The 21598-nt window shown below is 39.8% G+C and overlaps 1 protein-coding gene across 2 annotated transcripts in view; it reads left to right on the top strand.

Annotated features, from left to right (window-relative positions):
• Positions 1 to 21598, top strand: part of VSNL1 (visinin like 1) — a 167609-nt gene that overhangs the window by 77036 nt on the left and 68975 nt on the right. The window contains exon 2 of one of the 2 annotated variants that reach the window (XM_084622966.1): positions 1202 to 1364. In XM_084622966.1, the coding sequence (XP_084479092.1) occupies positions 1203 to 1364 (162 nt within the window). In that variant the 5' untranslated portion in view covers position 1202. Of the gene's footprint in view, positions 1 to 1197; positions 1365 to 21598 lie in introns of both variants that reach the window. The other variant, XM_084622965.1, reaches the window with a different exon arrangement.

Raw genomic sequence — 21598 nt, 5'->3', positions numbered from 1 at the left:
CATCAGTGGAGGGGTTTAAGGTAAGGTCAGGGGTGAAAGTAAGGGGGTACAGGCCGGTACGGCGTACCGGTAAAAGGTAGCTGCCAGTACCGGCCCATACCGTTGACTTTAAAGTGCTTTAACATCGCTGCCCCTTTTGCGCCCCCAGTCAGTGGCCCTGCCGGGTCCCTACCAGCAGGGCCACCAATGTGGGGGCACAAAAGGGGCAGCGATGACCCGACGGGGCCACCAATGGAGGGTGCAAACAGGGAAGCAATGTTAAAATGCTGCCCCTTTTGCCTCCCTTACCTCCCAGCTGCTGACAGTGGGGGGTGCAAAAGAAGTAGCTGCCCCGGGGCCGTGATTTAAAAGGGCCTGGGGCTCTGGCCAGCACTGCCACTATTGTGCAGCGCTGGCCGCAGCCCCGGGCCCTTTAAATCACCGCTGAAGCCCTGGGCAGCGCAGGCCAGGGAGCGCAGATGGACTGGCTGTGGAATGCTGACCCCCCCAGTCCCGCCCCTTCCGGCGGAGGCCACACCCCTTCCCGGGCAGGGGGTGAGGGGCGGCCAGAGAGGCCCTATACTGGTAAGAGCTGCATTTTACTTTCACCCCTGGGTAAGGTTAAAGAGAAACTTGTGAATAATATCAGATCTATGAATTTGTGAAATGTATGAATTAAAATGCAACAAAAAGATCACAAAATCCTTTTCAACCCAACATAGTACTGACGAATAACAATGCCAGCCTAAGGAACACATAATTGAATACACAAGGAATAGTTAGGAACCACTTTATGAAGGTTACTAAAAGAATGGTCACTTTTTAATATGTTGGTAACCACTGGCAGGAAGAACCTGTTAGTCCTCTCAAAAAGAAAAGAAAAGAAAAAGGGTGGAATCTTTATATTAAATGATTATTAAAGATAAAAAGATTAAGCAAATTCTCATTTATTTTGAAAACTAATTCAGCAGTCTCTCTGCAGGACTTAAGAGCTTTAATTGAAAGATGAATTTCTTAGTTTTTTCTCAAATTCAGCCTAACACTTATTTAAATAAATTTAGCATCCAAATAATCAGGGAGAGCATGGGGTCGGGCTTGGCTGACAGCATCAGTGAGCACAAAACAAGGCTGTCAGTAGCATACTCCAGCTTGGTTGCTAATCAAGTTTTAAAATGATCACAGCAACTTAGCTAATTGTATTAATTTGTTTTTCTTAAGGCAGAATGGGGAAACAGAATAGCAAACTGGCCCCTGAAGTGATGGAGGATCTGGTGAAGAGCACGGAGTTCAACGAACATGAACTCAAACAGTGGTACAAAGGATTTCTAAAGGACTGTCCTAGTGGTAGACTGAACCTTGACGAATTTCAGCAGCTTTATGTAAAGGTACGTTATTTATTAGCTTCTTATTCCACAGCCACAAGAAGGGTATCAGAGTGATGCCTCAGTATCTGTAGAGCAAAAATATCCTTCATGGCTATCATTCAAATTAAAGTCTATACTAACAAGGAGCAGACAGGTATGTACATAGGAATTACTATTGCAAAATTGGACCAGTGGTTCAAATAGATCAGTATTCTGTCTCCGAGAGTAACCAGTACCAAATGCTTCAGAGGAAGGATATAATTTTCCCAAAGGGAAAGAGTCTTCCTAAAGCCTCTCAACTAGAGATTGCTTTATGCTCTGAAGGATGAGGGGTTATGGCCTCTCTCCTGCAACATGATCCATGTTGGCAGATCCCTATACCTCCATGCAGTGCCACTGGTTTATAAAATGAGTATCCTGTAGATGTTCTCATTACCCATCCAAATATCTATTCCTCTTTTGATTCCCAGTCATTTCTTAGCCCCAGTGAAGTCCTGAGGCAGTGAGTACTATAGACTAATTATGCACTATGAAAAGAAAGTTTCTTTTTGTACGTTATAAATGTATTGCCTTTCCTTCTCATTAAGTTTCCCCTTGTTCTTGGAGTATGAGAGAGGATATGTAGGACATCTCGTTACCTTCTTTTTATTAATCATTAATTTATCATGTACCATGTCTTCTTATTTTACTATGTATTTATTTTGTAAGGGGAGAAACATTGGAGACAGCATGAGATGTGTATTCATATTACAAAAGTAATTACATTCTCATTCAAAATGGAACAGCTGCCTGAAGGTCAGAGGCTTCAAAGTAATTTTAAGTCGGAAAAATATTGGATAGTGGTGATGAACACTTAGTTCAGAAAATTAGAGTGTTAGGTTGAGGAACAATAAAAATGTCTGCAGTCAATTTTACCAGTGCTTTGATGGCCTGGAACTCAGTAATGATCTCTGTAGGCAAGGACTATCTGTATTTATCTGAAATGGAACTGCAGTCCATCTTTCCTGAATTTCCCCAGCCCTGGACCACACCATCCCCACAAATATTATAAGTGGCCCCTTTCCCACTGCCAGTGACGGTTACTGTACAAACACTGCCATCTGCAGTGTATATGAATTAAGCTACCATCTCTGCACTTTAATTTCTGTACATTAAAACAGCATTCTGAAAAGTCCTGTCCTCCAGAAGACTGTGACTCCCTATTTTGTGACAACTCTGCTATTACTGCTTTAGAGCGTTGTGTTTTGGATTGAGTGATTATTGATTGCCTCCATTTTAGATGATGTTTGGCATGTGTCCTACATTGACTTGCATCTTGTTTCCCATGCATGTTAGTAGGAAAAGTAAATAAGCATTTGCAAAATATGTATGTGTAGCAAAATATATAAAGTGTTTAACTGTTGTAGAACCATTGCTTCCTGTTTGATAAATTACAAATAAAAAGTGGGGAATAAAGTCTAAATAAGTATTTGGGGAGGGAGGTTGAGTGGGAGGGACAGTTTTATGATGTCATCTCCCAGCCATGAGGACTTCTCCTTTTCAAAAGTGTTTCTGAGTCATCCTCAGAGGTCATTGTAGACTCCCACAAGATGCTTTACTCCAGAAGGAAATATCCCAGAGATAAAATTTAATTCCATTGTTACTGAGTGGTAGTGCAAAATGTAAATCACAGAGTATAAAGGTTCATTGCTGCTTAAAAGGATGGGATCTTTGACAACACACAGAGAAGGTAAATCTGGCTACTAGCTTTAGTGCCTTTACATTACACTTGTGTTTGGAAATATAGGCTAAGTAAGATTCTCCAGCGTTTGGATATTCCTATTTTAGCAATAAGTGCCCCTAATATTGTTTTAACATAACTCTTATGTGTTTAGCCTAGTTTGTTATAGGCTGAAAATTATATATATATATATATATATATATATATATATGTATGTCTACATGCAGGGCAAAATCCTGACTCTGCTGAAGTCAGTGGTAAAACTCCCCTTGACTTCAATGAATCCATGACTTCATAGTTTCTCTCCCCCTCATGCATATTCTGTAGAACAGTGGTTCTCAACCAGGGATACATGAGCCTACGGGGGTTTCCAGAGATCCTCCAGGGAGTAAATCAACTCATCTAGATATCTGCCTAGTTTTACAACAGGCTACATAAAAAGTACTAGCAAAGTAAGTACAAACTAAAATTTCAAACGGACAATGACTTGTTTATACTGCTCTATATACTATACACTGAAATGTAAGTACAATATTTATATTCCGATTGATTTATAATTAAATGGTAAAAATGAGAAAGGAAGCAATTTTTCAGTGTGTGCTGTGACACTTCTGTAGTTTTATGTCTGATTTTGTAAGCAAGTAGATTTTAAGTGATGTGAAATTTAGGGGTACACAAGACAAATCAGACTCCTAAAAGGGGCATAATAGTCTAGAAAGGTTGAGAGCCACTGCTGTAGAACCTCAGAGTTACAAACACCAGAGTTACAAAGTGACCGGTCAACCATAAATCTCATTTGGAACCAGAAGTATGCAATCAGGTAGCACCAGAGACCAACCCAACCCCCTCCCCTTCCCCCCCCCCCCCAAAAAAAAAAAACCCGGTAAGTACAGTACAGTACTGTGTTAAATGTAAACTACTAAAAATATAAAGGGAAAGTTTAAATTTTTTTTTACAAGATCAGGAAACTTTCTGTGCTTGTTTCATTTAAATTAAGATGGTTAAAAGCATTTTTCTTCTCCATAGTAAAGTTTCAAAGCTGAATTAAGTCAATGTTCAGCTGTAAACTTTTGAAAGAACGTTTTGCTCAGAGTTATGAACAATCTCCATTTCCGAGGTGTTTGTAACTCCAAGGTTCTACTGTCAATGCTTCTAACAGGTTATTCCCTGACTCTCTGAGACATTATTACTTTCCATGTTCCCATGGCGGTTGATTCTTGATGCTTGGGACACTCATTCAGTATTAGCTTCTGACTACAGAAAAAAATCCAGATTTGAAAATTGACTTTCGCAGCAGAGGTCACCACAAGAAGTCACAAGGCATTGTTGTTCGATTTTAAGCATTCCAGTTCTCTGAAATACATATTAAGGGTAAGAATGTATAACATTTATGTTGATTTCTTAATTGATTTCTTTATGTTGAGTGTGAGCCTCCAGTTAGGAGAAAAAAAGTTCCCAAGTTATATTCACTGGATTTTAGCCAGGAAGGTTTCCATAAATATTTTATTGGGAAGATTATTACAAGGTTTACATTCACTTCAGTGTTACATTTTCTCTTAGATGTCAGCATCTGTCTGCTCATGGGATTTGTACCATGCACTTGGACATGTCTGATCAAGGAGTGATATTAGAATGTTCATGACAAAACTTTGTTCTAAGGAATGAGACTCCTTCCACACACAGCCAGCCAATGGAAAACACCCACAACGTTTACTATCACAAGACATAATATGTTCTTGTGATATTAATATAAATTGCCAATTTTGCAGAGTTTTACAGTCTGGTGACTTCATTCTCTTTTTACAATGCATTGAAAAATTGTCATAATTGTTACTTCAGAGGCTTCAGTGGTTACGTAGAGACCCGTGAGTGACTTGTTTTTGTTTGAGGTGGCACCAATAGTTATGTTGATTAGGATCAGCTCTGAATTCATTGCAACTGGGGTTCTTTCTATGAACCTGGCTGTGCAAAACTTAAGACGAATAGCACTCACGCAACTAGACCTTCTGTGTAGAATGTTTGCTTGTTTACAGAACTTGTTATGGAAGTGTTGTATAAAAGTGATATATGTCTGTATACATGTGTATATGTAGACAGTTTAATAGAACACCTTGTATTGGCATATAAAAATATTTAACATTGCCTGTAAATTTGTAGGTTCAATAAAGTTGTTTTTTTATGCACTGCAACTGACTTGCAATGTGCAGCCCTTAAGAGATATGAAGGTGTAGGGTTACTGTTGTGATTTTGACTCAACTGGTGTCATGGCTATTAAGATTAGACCCCAGACTTTGTTCCCACATAGCTGAATGAGCTGAATGCTCCTGAATAGTTTTAGCAGCAGTTTTACTGGAGGGTTGTATTTATTTAGTGTTTATAGTATATTCATCATAAGAAATTAATTTACAAAAATACATTAAAGTAAAATTGGGGACCAGAGATAAGTCAACCTAAACATGGGCATTCTGAATTCATGTTGTGATTCCATACATCTTATTTTGATTTAAAAGGCCAAATTCATTCTGCTTTAAGTTTTGAGTTCAGCAGGATTACATCAGGGGTGAATGTGCCCCGTACTGTGCAAGTGTGCGTAATGGGCATTAATGATAACATGAGTTATGTGTGTATACTAAGTGGAAAGTAGGCTCCTATGATGTCATACATCTTGGAACCAGGTCACTGAACATGGCAAGCATGTCTTCTGGGTTAACAGTGAAAGCAAACGCGAATAGTCTTTCAGATGGAAAGGAAATATTCAGAGCCATTATGGTATAATGCACCTTAGGCTAGTATTAAATAATAAATTGGGTGTAAAGTTTTATGAATTTACCTTATGTATTTTATTAAGACATATTATTGAGTTTTAATTTAAATTGCTGTGACAAATATAATATGATTTCATAAATTAGTCAAATAATTTTTCATGTTTTGGGCTTCTCCCTCACATTCCCTGACTGAGATCCCACTGAATTCTATTCTCTCATTTTGAGAGTGTATGGAACAAAATAGGCTCTATTCTCAAATATTTACTGAAGATTAGGTAGGTGAATCTCAATTCCAGCCCCTCACCCCCACCCCAAATTTCAGTATATGCCAAAATGTACTGTAGGAAGTACATAGCTCCTCAAAATCTTCATAAAAATACTTGTCCACCCACTGACATATTTGTAGATTCTCGGGATTAAGACGGTCAGATATGTACACAGTGATTGTTGTTGGACAAAATGGGGAAAAACAAAACAAAAAACAAAAACAGTTTTGGGAGAAGTTGCCCATCTTGGAGACTGGATAACTTGCACAGTGAGGAAGGATGTTTTTTGTGGGGTGAAGGCACTGGACTGAGGCTCTAAAGATCTAGGGTCAATTCCTCGCTCTGCCCTAGACAGGTCCCTGTGTAACCTTGTAAACAATTTAATATCTTAGTGCCTCAATTCCTCATCTGTAAACTGGGACTAAAAATACTTCCTTTCTCCTACTCTTTATCTTTGTTTTATGTTTAGACTGTAAGTTTGTTAGGGCAAAGACTGTCTCTTATGATATGTTTGCACAGAGTCTAGCATAATGGGAGATGATCTCAGTTGGGGAATCTAGGAACTTCTGTAAAAATAATAATATTCATCAACAAAGACAACCATTTCAACTCTACACTAATGCTTAAGTATTGATGGCTTTATATAATGAAGTAGGAACGATGTCTTAAATAACCTTCGTATTGGAGAAGGATTAACTGGTTTGAATAAAACATGAACCTCCATAAGCCTTTGTCCATGTTTAGAACTGAGCTTAACCTGAACCTTTTTTAATGTTTGGATATGGGCATCCTCCGCCCTCCCACCCATGGCTACCTACAGCTGTGACTATAACCAAAAATACCAAAATAAAATACAGAAAGTTGTTCTTTCATAATTTTTTGCCAAGACTGGAAATAAAAATGTCAGAAATTGTGTGAAGGAATCTGTTCTCCTGAGGTTTCCAGCCCAGTTTTTCCTGTCTGTAGGGTTTGGATTATTCACTTGAGTTTTCAGTGCCTGCATCAAAGGCCACTGAAGTCAATCAATGTATTTTCATTAATTTCACTGGGCTTTGGATCAGGCACTGGGTAAGCATCCAATCTATGGACACTTATTTGAACTCTGAACCTTGTGAGAGTCTTGCATCCCTGGTGCCCATCCTTGTGCCCATAGACGTCACCATCTTATTCCACATTTAAAGCTGCTGCCTCCCCATCCTCTGTTACTCATGCCACTGTATGCAAGACAGCAGAACAAGGGAGATAGTTCTCATAACAACAAAATTAGGAGAATTCTTGTCCAACCCTGCTAAAGAGAATTACTGCACTGTAGTGCTTTACTGTACATTCTCACTTGTTCCACTCCACTGCAATATTAAAAGGAAATAGATGAGTATACCAATGCAGGACAATGAACCATTTCTCCCTTAGTATACTGGAGGGGGGTGGAGCAGGGGTAGATGTGCATGCCGTTTATTTCAGGGAAGTCTGTCTGTGCCTTACAGGATGTAAACATTCAGGAACAATTCAGCTATATGTAAAGATCACTCCTGGAATTCTGAGAAGTTTCCTAAACAATAGGGCAGTTCATTTGGTAGGATATACTGTATGCTTTTTACCAGCAGCATGTACACACCTAATATGATGTAGTCATACATCATATCTATGTATGTATCTATTAATATGACTTAAGGATCCACTAGAAAGATAATAGTATTAATTTTGTAATGAGCTTTTTTCAATAGGAATTGGATTAGAAGCCATTATTATTATTTATTATTATTATTATCATTATTTTATTATTAATTTATTTGGGGGGGCTAAGGGCCCCAATCAAGGCTAATGTACACAAATAAGTAAAACAAAGACAATCCTTGCCCCCAGAGATTTCAAAATCTGCAATACTAGATGCAACAGATAGATAAAAATGCAAATGGGGACCTGTTGAAGAGAAGGAACAGTAGCATTATTGATGCTGTTTGGCTGTTTTTCATATGGGGAACTTGTAGGATACGTCAAATGGACAGAAAACATGTTAAATGCATTCCCTCGGTGCTAAATCTAAATCTAAACATTTGATAAAAATACAATGAAATCATTTGTAACAAATACCTGATAAAGACACAAACTTCTTCAAAAGTAAATTTATCCTTTTTAAAGGTAAATATATAGAATGCACTTAACAGAAGAAACTGTAAAGCACAAATAAAAAGCAAGCACACTGAGACATAGAATTATCATAGAGTAGTGTTTTTCTGTATGAAATGTATATTTGGTGCCCTAATATTGTATTAAATAGGTTTCTGAGAAACTGTGAAAAGACAACATTACTTTTAGTATAAAGCTAGTTAACATAAAGAATAGGAGTACTAGTGGTACCTTAGAGACTAACCAATTTATTTGAGCATAAGTTTTCGTGAGCTACAGCTCATTTCATTGGATGCATACTGTGGAAAGTATAGAAGATCTTTTTATACACACAAACCGTGAAAAAATGGGTGTTTACCACTACAAAAGGTTTTTTTCATGCTTTGTGTGTATAAAAAGATCTTCTATACTTTCCACAGTATGCATCCAATGAAGTGAGCTGTAGCTCACGAAAGCTTATGCTCAAATAAATTGGTTAGTCTCTAAGGTGCCACAAGTCCTCCTTTTCTTTTTGCAAATACAGGCTAACATGGCTGTTACCCTGAAACATAAAGAATGTATTCCTGGCAATGACAAGATTCTTACTGTCTTTCTGCAATTTCCCAAAACACTGCTGTTTTCGCTAACAATATATCCTGTTTCTCCTCTCTAGGAACATTAATAGGAGGGTGTTGTGCCAAACATCTATGCATATTAGACAACCATAATAGAAACTTCTTGCATTTCTTAAGTAGAAGCCAGGAACGCGGTGTGCCTTCTCACATGAATTCTAAAACGAAGGGGCAAGCTGTTCTTCCCATGGAAACACCCATGGAAGGACCATCCTTCATAATGAGTCCAGCACCTCCTATCTCCCTCTCCCATAAGGCAGCACTAACTGTGAAGCCGATTCTTTATTTGATTGGGGAGGAGGATGATACATGTAATGTATTTGCATATTTCTCTCTATATATAGATCTTGGACTCAGAAACACTCTAGGAAACCTCTCCTCAGACCAGTCTCTAATAGCCAGATTTTCAAAGCTCAGCATTCACAGTTAAAAAAACCCAGCAACTTTTGTTTAGACTTCAAAATAAGTACCAAGATATTCAGATGAGATCAGCAAATTGGATGCCAGGCTGTTCTGAAACTGAAATCCTGGCCCCATTGAAACCAATGGAAGTTTTCCATCCTGGCTCTTATTTAGGGGCTTAAAATTAAGATGAGCTTTTTTGAAATTCTGACCACAATTGTGGGAACTGAGCACTTAAAAATCTGGTTGTGAGCTCTTTTGAAAGTCTGGCCCTAACTGCTGAACTCAGATCCTCTCATAAAATATAAAGAAAGTTTCTTTCGTCACTATAGAATTTAAAGGCTAACCTATCTTTCTGTTTATCTTTTTTGTGTGAAAAGCACTAAGATATCATCGTGATAGGCAACCTTAAAAAAAACCTGGTTAGATAGCAGAAAGGTAATCCAAACCACAGCATTTAAAAAGCTGACACACATCCATGCACACATTACATTCCAAAAGACTTTAATGAGGGAAAGACACGCTAGGAAAATTCTCCAGATACGTCAAAAATATGTAAATTCATTTCCATTTTGCATCTGTCTAAAGATTTCTTTTACAAAAGCATGTTTGGTAATTACAGTAGTGTGCACTATTTATGAAGGGCTTTGTTCCATTACAGCTCACCTTTACTACCTGTTGGATCCCCCAGAGAACAAGTAATTATGAATTTGGAATGTCACAATTATTTCCATGGCAAAACCCTGTGAATTCATAAGTACAGGTTATGACTTCCCTGGAGAATAAAACAGAAGGAAAGGAGCGGTGCAGCTGCAAGGGAGAAAGCTATCATTAAAACATAATATCAGGGAATGCAGTAAAACACTGACAAAATAAGAGCCCAATCCTGCTGCCACAGTCAGGCCATGGATTTCTTTGTGTAGTTATTGTTTTAAAGCAGTGCTTAAAGCTCCCAAATGGAAATAAGGGCCCCATTGTGCTATGTTAGTGATTCACAACCTTTTTCCAACCATGACCTCATGTTACAACAGAAAAAAAGTTTTAGAATCTCCCTTTCTTAACTTTCAGGACCTGCCCCCCTCACCCTACCCTGCCTCCATCTAGCCATAAAGAAACCGGTTCATGGGAGTCACAAATGCCATGTTGCAAACCCATGTGGTAGGTACCGAACATACTCACAGTAAGAGACAAACCCTTCCCGAAAAAGCTAACACTCCAAATAATCAAGAGAAACCAAGGGTGGGGGAAAAGAAGTAGTATAGTCTCTAATTTACAGATGGGGAATGCCGGCATACAGAGATTAAATGACTTGCCCAAGATCACACTGGAAGTTTGTGACTGAGCAGGGAACTGAAATCAGATCTCCCAAGTTCCAGTCCAGTACTCCGAATGCAAGAGCATCCTGCCTTGTTTGTTTGTTTGTAGCATAAATGTTTTCATTTCCTCTGGAATGATTCAGTGAGCGTTCCCTATAAATTGCAAGGGCACAAGGTCTATGGATTCATTATAGCAAAGATGACTAGATTGTAGCCAAATGTGCACTGTGGATCTAGATCTATTATTATATATAAAGGGTAGCCTCTTCATAATTACGGTTATGACCATCTTCTGGTATTTTAGGTCTCCTGTAAGTTTGGCTTGGGTATAGCTTTAAACACGATGAAGATGGTGAACTGGTGTCTTTTAGTAAGTTTAACATGGCACATTTTTTACAATCTGCCTTTCTACTTGTTTAAAATATTAAAAACTGTTCAGCATTACAAGGTTTGTGAAGGAGTCTCTGAAACTAAGGAAAATATAAGACATTTTATCTTGACACTGGAGTAAACTTGTATTGTGAGAGACAAGGAATTTTGTTTCAAAATATAGGAATGTTTTTCTGCGGTGTCATGCATCTATTTTCAGTATCTGTTTTGTAGGCAGAACTCAGACTGAACAAACAGGCTTCATGTTAAGGAAGGTGCAAATGGGAACTCTGAGTTCCACACTGAGGCCTGACGTAAACAGTACAATTCCACTGATCCCAGGGCTGAATTGGCCCCAAATATTGTATTGGACTCAGTAACATGTTAGGAAACGAAATGTCCATAGTGATCCCCGCCTTCCTGGTCTCCAGGAGAGACTGTTGCAACTCACTATACCTATGTCTGCGCAATCTAACATTAAAAGGATTCAGATAGTCCAGAGTACAGCAGCTGGCCTGTTCACCAACACTAAGCACCAGGTGTACATCATCCTGGTGCTCTGCTCACTATACTGGCTCTTGGTAGAATACTGGATCAGATTCAAGGTCTCAGATCTTCAAGACCCTCCATGGAGCTGGTCTGAAATACCTCCAAGAGTGCCTTTCTCTTCGTAGTGATGACATCCCTTGAGAGCTACATTTCTTGAAGACAATGAAACTTCAAGCCTAAGAGTAATAGTAGTAAGAGCTAGAAGCAGGGCTTTCTCAGCAACATGTCCTAGGTTGTGGAATTCACTTACTGGAGAATATTATAATAACCACAGATCTCACCACTTTCAGTGTGAATTCCAAAACTCAGCTCTTTGAGTTAGCTTTCCCACAGAATAAAACCTGCACAAATGTGGGGAGGATGGGAGAGAGAGAAGAGTATTTCAGAGAGTGAGGGGAGAGAATAAACAGGAGATATGCGGTGGCTTTGTTCTTTTTTGTGCAGTACCCATATATCACTGCAATGGGTGTTCTTTTGGGTAGGTAGGTTAATAATGAATAGTTGTGCTTCTTTAGGAACTTCTATGGCATAGTACAACAGTCAGGTGCTGGATTAGGCATCAGTTTAGATGCCTATTATTATTATGTAGGCTGTAGTTGAAATTCAGATCAGGTTTCTACTATCCATAGCCTGAACAGTCCCAGCACCTTGGGATATCAACCTTATTTTTACTCAGTGAAAGTAAATTCCCCTCTTTTCATGTTTAATTAAGCTCACATGAATTGCCTGTTTTCACCAACAAACCTATTAATTGCAGAGTTGAGATGGCTGACTTGGCATGAGAGTTTGCTCTCTTAATTGTATATTCAAATACAACACTGAAGAAAACATGCAGGTTGGAAGATAGTGACAAAAGCAAGAAAATTCAGTGTAGTGAAATATATGCTGATATTTAAAGGACTAGTGAAAAATAGTAGATCCCACTTTGTTTTCAGGAGTGGTTTGTATGGAATCCACACTACCCAAGGAGTTTCTAGGCCTGTTGGTTGCAGAGATAGCACTCCCTTCAAAAGTGAATGTACAACCTTTCATAAAACCTCACTCTAATCCAGAGAAGCAGAAGCAGAGGTGTAAACCAACATCTCCCTATTTACCTCGGAGAGGAGTTAACAACAACAATCTATTTGGGATTATCTAAAAACTAACACTGTTAAATAAGACAGTCAACAAAATAGCGTCAGACGTTGCTCTGAAATCCTATGTCGGTCTTGCCATCAATTTTCAATGAAGTCCATTGACCTATGAGTAGGCTTAGAAGGACTAGATTTTTATCAGTAGATATTGGTGAACATTGATTTCACTCTACAGAATGAAACAATATTTTGATCAAAAATGACAGTCATTTACAGTTAGGCAAAGTAAGAAAAACACTGTTTGAGAATTTCCTAGAGTTTGATTTAAGGATATTTATTTTGTACATTTTGGTATGTGATGTTGATGGTTAAATGGTTATAAAGCTTGAACTTTTCGAATCTCAGCATTTACTGTCAATAAATAACTATGGTCTGACCCCACACATTGTCTGATTCCCTCATCATTTCCTACAACCGTGAAAAATTAAATTTGAAAAAGAAATGCTTAAAATAACCATTTATATGAACCGTCAAAATTATAAGCAAAATAAAAATCAAATTCTTCCAAGCCTACCTATCACGTATTTCAGGCTGTACTTATTCCCCCTCACTCTGGATTATTTTCTACCATATGCAAAATGCACCATATATATAGCTTTTAATCTGAGGTGCTAAAGGGCTAGGGAGAGTGTCTTCCAGACCTACTGTTCATCTGGAAAAATCATGGAGCAGGTCCTCAAGGAATCAATTCTGAAGCACTTAGAGGAGAGGAAAGTGATCAGGAACAGTCAGCATGGATTCACCAAGGACAGGTCATGCCTGACTAATCTAATTGCCTTCTATGACGAGATAACTGGCTCTGTGGATGAGGGGAAAGCGGTGGATGTGTTGTTCCTTGACTTTAGCAAAGCTTTTGACACAGTCTCCCACAGTATTCTTGCCAGCAAGTTAAAGACGTATGGGCTGGATGAATGGACTATAAGATGGATAAAAAGTTGGCTAGATTGTCGGGCTCAACGGGTAGTGATCAATGGCTCCATGTCTAGTTGGCAGCCGGTATCAAGTAGAGTGCCCCAAGGGTCGGTCCTCATGCCGGTTTTGTTCAATATCTTCATTAATGATCTGGAGGATGGTGTGGATTGCACCCTCAGCAAGTTTGCAGATGACACTAAATTGGGAGGAGAGGTAGATACACTGTAAGGTAGGGATAGGATACAGAGGGCCCTAGATAAATTAGAGGATTGGGCCAAAAGAAATCTGATGAGGTTCAACTAGGACAAGTGCAGAGTCCTGCACTTTGGACAGAAGAACCCCATGCACCGCTACAGACTAGGGACCGAATGGCTCGGCAGCAGTTCTGCAGAAAAGGACCTAGGGGTAACAGTGGACGAGAAGCTGGATATGAGTCAACAGTGTGCCCTTGTTGCCAAGAAGGCCAATGGCATTTTCGGATGTATACATAAGGGCATTGCCAGCAGATCGAGGGACGAGATTGTTCCCCTCTGTTCGACATTGGTGAGGCCTCATCTGGAGTACTGTGTCCAGTTTTGGGCCCCACACTACAAGAAGGATGTAGAAAAATTGGAAAACGTCCAGCGGAGGGCAACAAAAATGATTAGGGGACGGGAACACATGACTTATAAGGAGAGGCTGAGGGAACTGGGATTGTTTAGTCTGCGGAAGAGAAGAATGAGGGGGGATTTGATAGCTGCTTTCAACTACCTGAAAGGGGGTTCCAAAGAGGATGGATCTAGACTGTTCTCAGTGGTAGCTGATGACAGAACAAGGAGTAATGGTCTCTAGTTGTAGTGGGGGAGGTTTAGGTTGGATATTAGGAAAACCTTTTTCACTAGGAGGGTGGTGAAACACTGGAATGCATCACCTAGGGAGGTGGTGGAATCTCCTTCCTTAGATATTTTTAAGGTCAGGCTTGAGAACGCCCTGGCTGGGATGATTTAGTTGGGGATTGGCCCTGCTTTGAGCCGGGGGTTGGACTAGATGACCTCCTGAGGTCCCTTCCAACCCTGATATTCTATGATTCTATGATTAAGAAGGTGCAGCAATGTCTTTCTACTCCCTTCCCCTCCAAGCTCATTGTGAATGAGTTTGGCCCACCTGTTCCTTAAAGAAATGTTACTGTCAATCTAACTAGGTTCTAAAGAGATTGGGACCCCTTCCTTCATGTATGGCATTTCCCCGTCCTATTTCCCAGTCTGCTATCCTTTGCAGCAGTTGTGGTACCTCACCCCATGCCATGGTACTTCACCTCCAGTGTTTCCAGAGCAGTAAATATGTCAAGAGCTGCTTTCTTTTAGAGAAATAACTGCTTTGTACCTTTGGAGACTCACCAGATACCATTTGCAGTGTCTGCTCCCTTCATGTTTGTGGCATAAGGTTAATAATATGATGACTATCCTAGATTTGGGACAGAAATCTCAGCAGAATTTAAAGCCATGTTAATATCTGTAATACAGCATCCTGTGAAGGCAGCGGGGTCAGAATCTTAGCTGGTGTAGCTTCACATCAGTGGAGCTATGGCAGTTTACATCAGCTGAAGAGCTGACCCAGTATGTCGGTAAGTAGACTAAGGAACTGGACAGATTCTCAGATCTGCCACTAACTCACTGTATGGCCTGTCTGTGTCCTTATAGCATGCCCAGCATCTTGGGATGCATTACACCTTGAATGGTTCCTTAGAATATGTGTTAACTACTTTTGCTAAACAACCTGTTCCCCCTTCTATTTAGCTCTGACACCCTGAGTACTTTTCCTGGACCTGAAAAAGAGCTCTGTGGAGCTTGAAAGCTTGTCTCTTTCACCAACAGCAATTGGTCCAATAAAAGATATTACCTCATCTACCTTGTCTCACCTAAACCAAGTCACTTAACTTCTCTGGGACTCTGTTTAACAAGAGATGATTTGAGATCTAGCTATGAAAAAGTTACCAATGTTTGGGAGTATTTGGATACAAGTTTCTGGTTTGGTACCAACACTAACTTCTGTAAAAGGCATGACATGTTCCCTGGAAAACACTAGGAAGGAGCAGTCACTGAGTTCGCCTGAGTCCTGGGGACTACTGTTGTGTCCAGGGTGCACAGGGAATGGAGGTTCTCTGCACCCACGCCTACTCACTCATATGAGGGCCAAGCACAATGTTTTGACTTTCTCTGAGGTGAAATACTCTTTTCCTGTAAACGCCCCCCCCCCCTTTTCAAGTAAATTTTTCCCCATGCCCCTTTATTCAAATATGTAGCTGTTTCCTAATGTGGTATTCGTATGCCCTAATTCTGTAATATGTGTCAGCACAGATAATTATGTAATTAGACTACGCAACTGTAATGATGGAGATGTCTAAGAACCTAACAATTAAGAGTGAAAATTATGTAGCCAAAATCTTCTAAAACATGGTGAAATAAGGTCTGCAGAGTGCACCTGCGAGCGCTTCAGAATACTTTCCCCTGCCCACCTGCATTACCTGTCTTTCCAGGATTGACTTCAGCCAGCTGTTTTCATCTAATAGCTGTTCTCAGCAGTGCCCTTAGATAGCTGGGAGTGTGTGAGGTTTGTATCTGGAGTGCATGTGATGCAGCACTAGTGTTACTGTTTCACAGTTTGCCCTACCATCTTTACGTGGATGTTCAAACGGATGGGGGAGACAATGGATCCTTGCAAGACTCCTCAGCCTGAAAGTAGAGGAGCTGACATCAATCATCTGGATGAGACCTGGGAAGAGAACAGTTGAAACCACCTCAGTGCAATCATGCTAATCCCTACCATGTCTGCGAGTAGGATTCTAGAGCTGATTGTTGAGAAGGCCAGCAATGTGAATATGGAGATGAGAAAGGTGTGAATTACTGGGGTGAGCTACACATCCACAATGAAAGTCATAATATTCTAGCCATGCAAAGTTGGAAAAAGAGCACTCTTGTAACAGCTGCAAACTGGACATTCAGAAGCTGCTAGGGATGTAACAGGATCCCCAGGATACAAACTCTGGTAACAGAAGCAAGGGATACCCTTTTAGTCAAAGGAGCCACTGTTACCCCTACCATCTCCTCTTGTTGCTTCCCCAACTCCAGCATTACCTCTTCCTGGTATGGGTTGAACCTTGGACTGTTAGCTGTCATCCAAGCCCTTGATGTAGGAAACTGAGTGACTGCACCATCCCTGTCCAATGCTGGACAAAGATATAGCTGAGTGTTATCAGCATACTGATAGCACTGCACCCAGAACCATCTCCCTGTATCCCCCTAGCTGCCTTGTACTGAACAGAAGGGGCCTCTGTGGCACTCCGTGTTATAGGATTAAAAAATCATAGATTCCAGTATTAGGCCCTCTTAGCTTAAAACAGATAATTTTTTAAATTAAAATCAATATTCAATTTGAAGAATTGTTTAAAAAATGAAAGTAAATAGATAAAATAACCCTTGGCCTGAGAATGGTTAATTTTCAAAGTTAGGTACGTGGGTGGTTCCCATAAAAGTCAGTGGGAATCCTGTGACTAGAATCTCGAACAGCTCTTTCGAAGTGTATCTATCACCTGGTGTCTTAAATTTTTGAGCATTTGAAGCAAATGTTTGCTGATGAAGTATAAGTATCTTCAAATGAGAGTTTAGAATGCAAATGTTTATACATTGGTATATACAAAGTTCTGTAGAACACTACCATAATAAAGCAACCAATCATTTTCTACTAGAGTTAAAATATAATATGTAACAAGGAAAACCTGAGGAATTTATGGTTCTAGGTTAAAATTGTAAGCAGAGTACAGGGATCGGTGGCATTACTCACATGAGTACCTGCTGCAAGATGTGTGTACTCCACACTTAGTTTTTTAATCTTTCCCCCATGGGAGTTTTTCTACATAACAAGAGAAAGGTCTTGTCTGAAACTGGTGTATGCAGTGGGCCTGATTTTACTTTCACAGCAGTGTTACTGGTGTTATTCCAATGTAAAACCAGTATGTAACTGAAAGACGAATCAGATCCATTGTACTTTTTCCAGATTCTCTTTCCACTTGACACTCCTAAACCTGGACCCTTAGAGAACAGCACATGCTTTGAATGTTCAGATAAAGTCTATTTGCACCTTTAAAAGACTAAGATGCTTGTGCAGAAATTGCCAGCAGCTCCATAACACTTTAGGAAGAAGTATAGTTGAAAGCAAAAAATAAGGGGGGAGGAAAAGAGGGAGAGTCCACATAATTCAACAGTTTCCCCCCAAAGTGAAATATTTCGTTGTTCTTTTTTCTTTCCTTTGCATGTGAACAACAGATGTAAAATATGTTTCATTTCTCTAAAACAGGCTCATTTTGCTGGAAGAATCACAGCATTTGTATGTGAAAATGATGACATTTTGCCTGAGACAAATGTGTGAAATTTTTCAGTTTGTTTCCAGAGTGGAAACGCTGAACATTCAGTCCCCAAACTTTGCTTTCCTGGTAAACGGGACACTTGACACTTCACCAAAATTACCCAATTCTTGTGAAAATTATTCCTTTAGCACAACTCTCCTAAGGCGATCCTACAAAAGAGGACATTAGTTCAGAGAGTCATACATTAGTTCAGAGAGTTTGAGGCCAGAAGGGACCCCCCCAGATCATCTAGTCTGACCTTCTGTATATCACAGGCCACTGCTACCACCTAGGCCCCAACAAGTAAAATAAGACCAAAGTATTACAACGCACAGGGACTGGAAATAAGATCCTGAACTCTATCCAATGGAATATTCTGAGTTCAGTGCAGAGTGGGATTTTTCTTGCCTGGGTACAGTGAATGCATTTATTCCAGAAATAAAGTGGTTGCCAAATAGATTTGTTTGAATAAAAGTATGTTTATGCTTTATATGTGGGGAAAAAATTGCTCAAGAACAGTTCATCCCTGTGAAAATATTACTCCTGTATTATTGCCATGATTAGACTTTGCCTTAGGGTGTCTTTCACTTTGGCAAATTATGTGTTTCAGTTTTCCATAAGTGAGCCATTGTTCTTGGTTTTCCCAGAGTGGCTCCTCCCAAGGTTTTTCTTCAGTTTCACCCATTTTGGGCTTATGCCCCCACACATCAGCCACTGCAAGAGTATATTGGGCTGTGTTTCAGACTCCAGCTTGGTAGAATGTCATTATTCTGCTTGCAGTATGGTGAGTTGAAGAAAGGAACGAAGGGCTTAATCCTGTAAGGATCACCAATTTCAGTGTGAATGGTTCATGGGAATAAGGAGTACTTAAGTGAATGAAAGTTTGCAATAAGGGGTGAGATCCTCTGCACTGGCCCTTTTATGCCAAGTAAAAGACTGGAGCGGTATAAAAGTACATTAAAATCCCTGTGTCTGCCGAGGGGAGTATTTCCATGGGTCAGGAACTGAGGAGGATAGCCATGAGGCTGCTTTCCACAGATCCCCTCTGATGCCCTGACATGGGGGCATTCCAGAGATGGGGCTGGGTGTGGGAGGGACATGTCAGAGTGGGGCCATTCTACATAGTCCAAGCAGCGCTACAGCCCATAGGGAAGCCCCAGGAGGCTACTGTAACTTACTTGGAAAGATTCACCCGGGAATATCCCATTGGCTTCCTGAGAACTGGAAGATCCTTGTTCAGATCCTTTCTCCACATCAGTAGAGGAAGGAATTGAACCCTGGTCTCCCACATCTCAGGTGAGTGCTGTAACAGCTAGGGTAGGAGAAACTGGAACAGGCATTCCTATTGGGTTCCATTCTCACAGGCTCTGCAGGTGTTCTAGTTCATTAGCCAAACATAAATTTTCTCCCATATCTGCTGAATCAGAGCCTTTTCTAGTGCCACCAGGTCAATGCCACTCAAAATATCTTCAACCAGCAGCATGTTATTGCTGGCACCTATTGGAGAAAAGCATTTGTAGTATGGAAAACCATTGCTGATGGCACTTGATGTGTCTTTCCTTTTCCAGTACTGTTAAAGCACCATGTCCAACCCTGGTTGTAGTGTTCAGGAATTAAGGAACTTTCAGAAGATAGCATTTGGAGAGGCAACATGGCCAGTGGGAAGAGCACTGGGCTGGGAGTCAGTTGAGTTAGGGTCTGTTCCTGGCTCTGGCACTATCCTGCTGTGTGACCTTAGGCAAGTCTGTTCACTTCACTGTTTTCTTCCCATTTTATGTCTGTCTTGTTTATTCACATTGGCATCACTGTAATATAAACAATCACAATAATAAAAGTGGATTTGCCTAGATAATTCCAACCCCTGTGATCTACCAGTTTGTTGTGGGGAAGTTTAAGAATATAATAAAGATTCAGTGGGAGAGAGAAAGCCTTGAAAGAACACCAGTATTAAGGTACATTAGAGCCCATTGGCATAGATGAAGCTCTGTTTATGAAACAACTTTGGATGGTCTTAATGCCACAACAGTTTAGCAGCTGACTAGGTAGTAATTATAAACTTATGGCTGTGTTGGAGCATAATACAAGAAAGCACAGTACTATTCAAGGCAGTCATTTTCAGGGAGTAAGAAAAAATAGTTTGTATTTTGGATGTGCCTGGAAGGCAGATTACTTGTGTGTATTGTTAAGATCTACCAGCAGTTCAGGTATCTCAGTAAATCCAAATATAGGGTGTGATGCTCCTCTCCCTTCTCTCAGTTATGCACCATTGTAACTTCCTGGACTTGAGATTTAGTCCAGTGTGAGAGGAGAATCAGGCTAGTGGAATTTAGTTATGTTCAATCTTTTCCTTTTCTTCTCTGGAATCCGCAGTGCAGAGATGCTGGAACAATTTGTATAGTCAGGGTGCTGAGAGCCTTTGAACCAAACTGTAAATCCTGTATGTAATGGAAACCACTTCAAGCCAGGGGGTGCAGGAGCACCCCCAGAACCCCTACTTCCAGCACTTATGCCACATTATGCTTGTCAAAGCCCTAAGGCCTCTCATATTCCTACCTTTTAAACCCTTAATTTTTGAGGATTTACCCCACTACTGCCATCCTTATAGCTAAGGAAAATTAACTGGGACTCTTTTCAGTATTAACCTTCAGTCAATCACAGACATACAATCACAGAAGTCCCTCCTAAGGGCTAATCAAACTATCATCTTCCTCACTCTCCAAGATTTTTCAGTGACGTAACCTCGCCTTTTCTGGCCGCATTTCTGATGCTCTAGAGGTCAGTTGAAATTCAGACATTATGTATCTTCTATCTACTTACCTATATAGATGTTATCACCATAGCACCTAAACATCCAAGTTTTCTGATTACGGAAAGTATTTCAGAGGAAAATAGTTTACAGATTATTTTTTTCCCAGTGAAAGGATGCACAAGCAATCATGTCTTAATGATGTTGCTTTGAACCTATGTGGGACATTTCATTCAAAGGTCTCATAATAGCACTTTGCAAACATCCAGTAAAGACTGTTGAGGCAACCTCACACTTAGCATTTATTTCTGAATTTATTTGCTAAAAATAAAGGACCCAATCTTGTTCCCATTGATGTTGGTGGCCAAATGGCCTGTTGACTTCAACAGAAGTAAGGTCAAGCCCCAAATGGTTAAGTGGATTTTACTCACATAGACTAGAGGAGAAAATAGAAGTGGAGATACATGGAAAAAATATATGCCCATAGTAGACTGTAAATTAGTTCCTTGGCTTAATGTTGATTCATAGTTAAAAAAAAAAAAGCTGTTTGTGACATTTTATTAGCTTTTATGATAATTACAATAATTACTTCACAAGGCACAAACCAGAAAATTCTTAATAAGACAATATAATTACAATACATAGCCAAAATAATGCTTCCTTACATTCCTCACTTTGTTATTGTGAAGCTTGATTACTTAATGTTTGCACAGCGCTTTAAGATGAAAAACACTATGTAAATGCTAAGCATTGTATTTTCTAGTTGTAGGAGGCTGCAGTGTAACTGATCATCTCATATACAATCTTAAAAATGCAGACAGTTTTAAAACAGATTTGTTTATGTAAAATAATATTTATTTTTATTTGTCTGTTGGGAGCTGGAACTGGGAAAAGGGGTGGTTCAATTGTAACATTACTCTGATGGGCATCCAGAAGATAGTGCAACGCAAAGGGGTGA

The sequence above is a fragment of the Lepidochelys olivacea genome, assembly GCF_965140295.1.
Source record: "Lepidochelys olivacea isolate rLepOli2 genome assembly, chromosome: 3".
In the NCBI taxonomy this organism is placed as follows: Eukaryota; Metazoa; Chordata; order Testudines; family Cheloniidae; genus Lepidochelys; species Lepidochelys olivacea.
The sequence above is the reverse complement of the archived record's forward strand: the minus strand, read 5'-3'. Positions and strand labels throughout refer to the sequence as shown.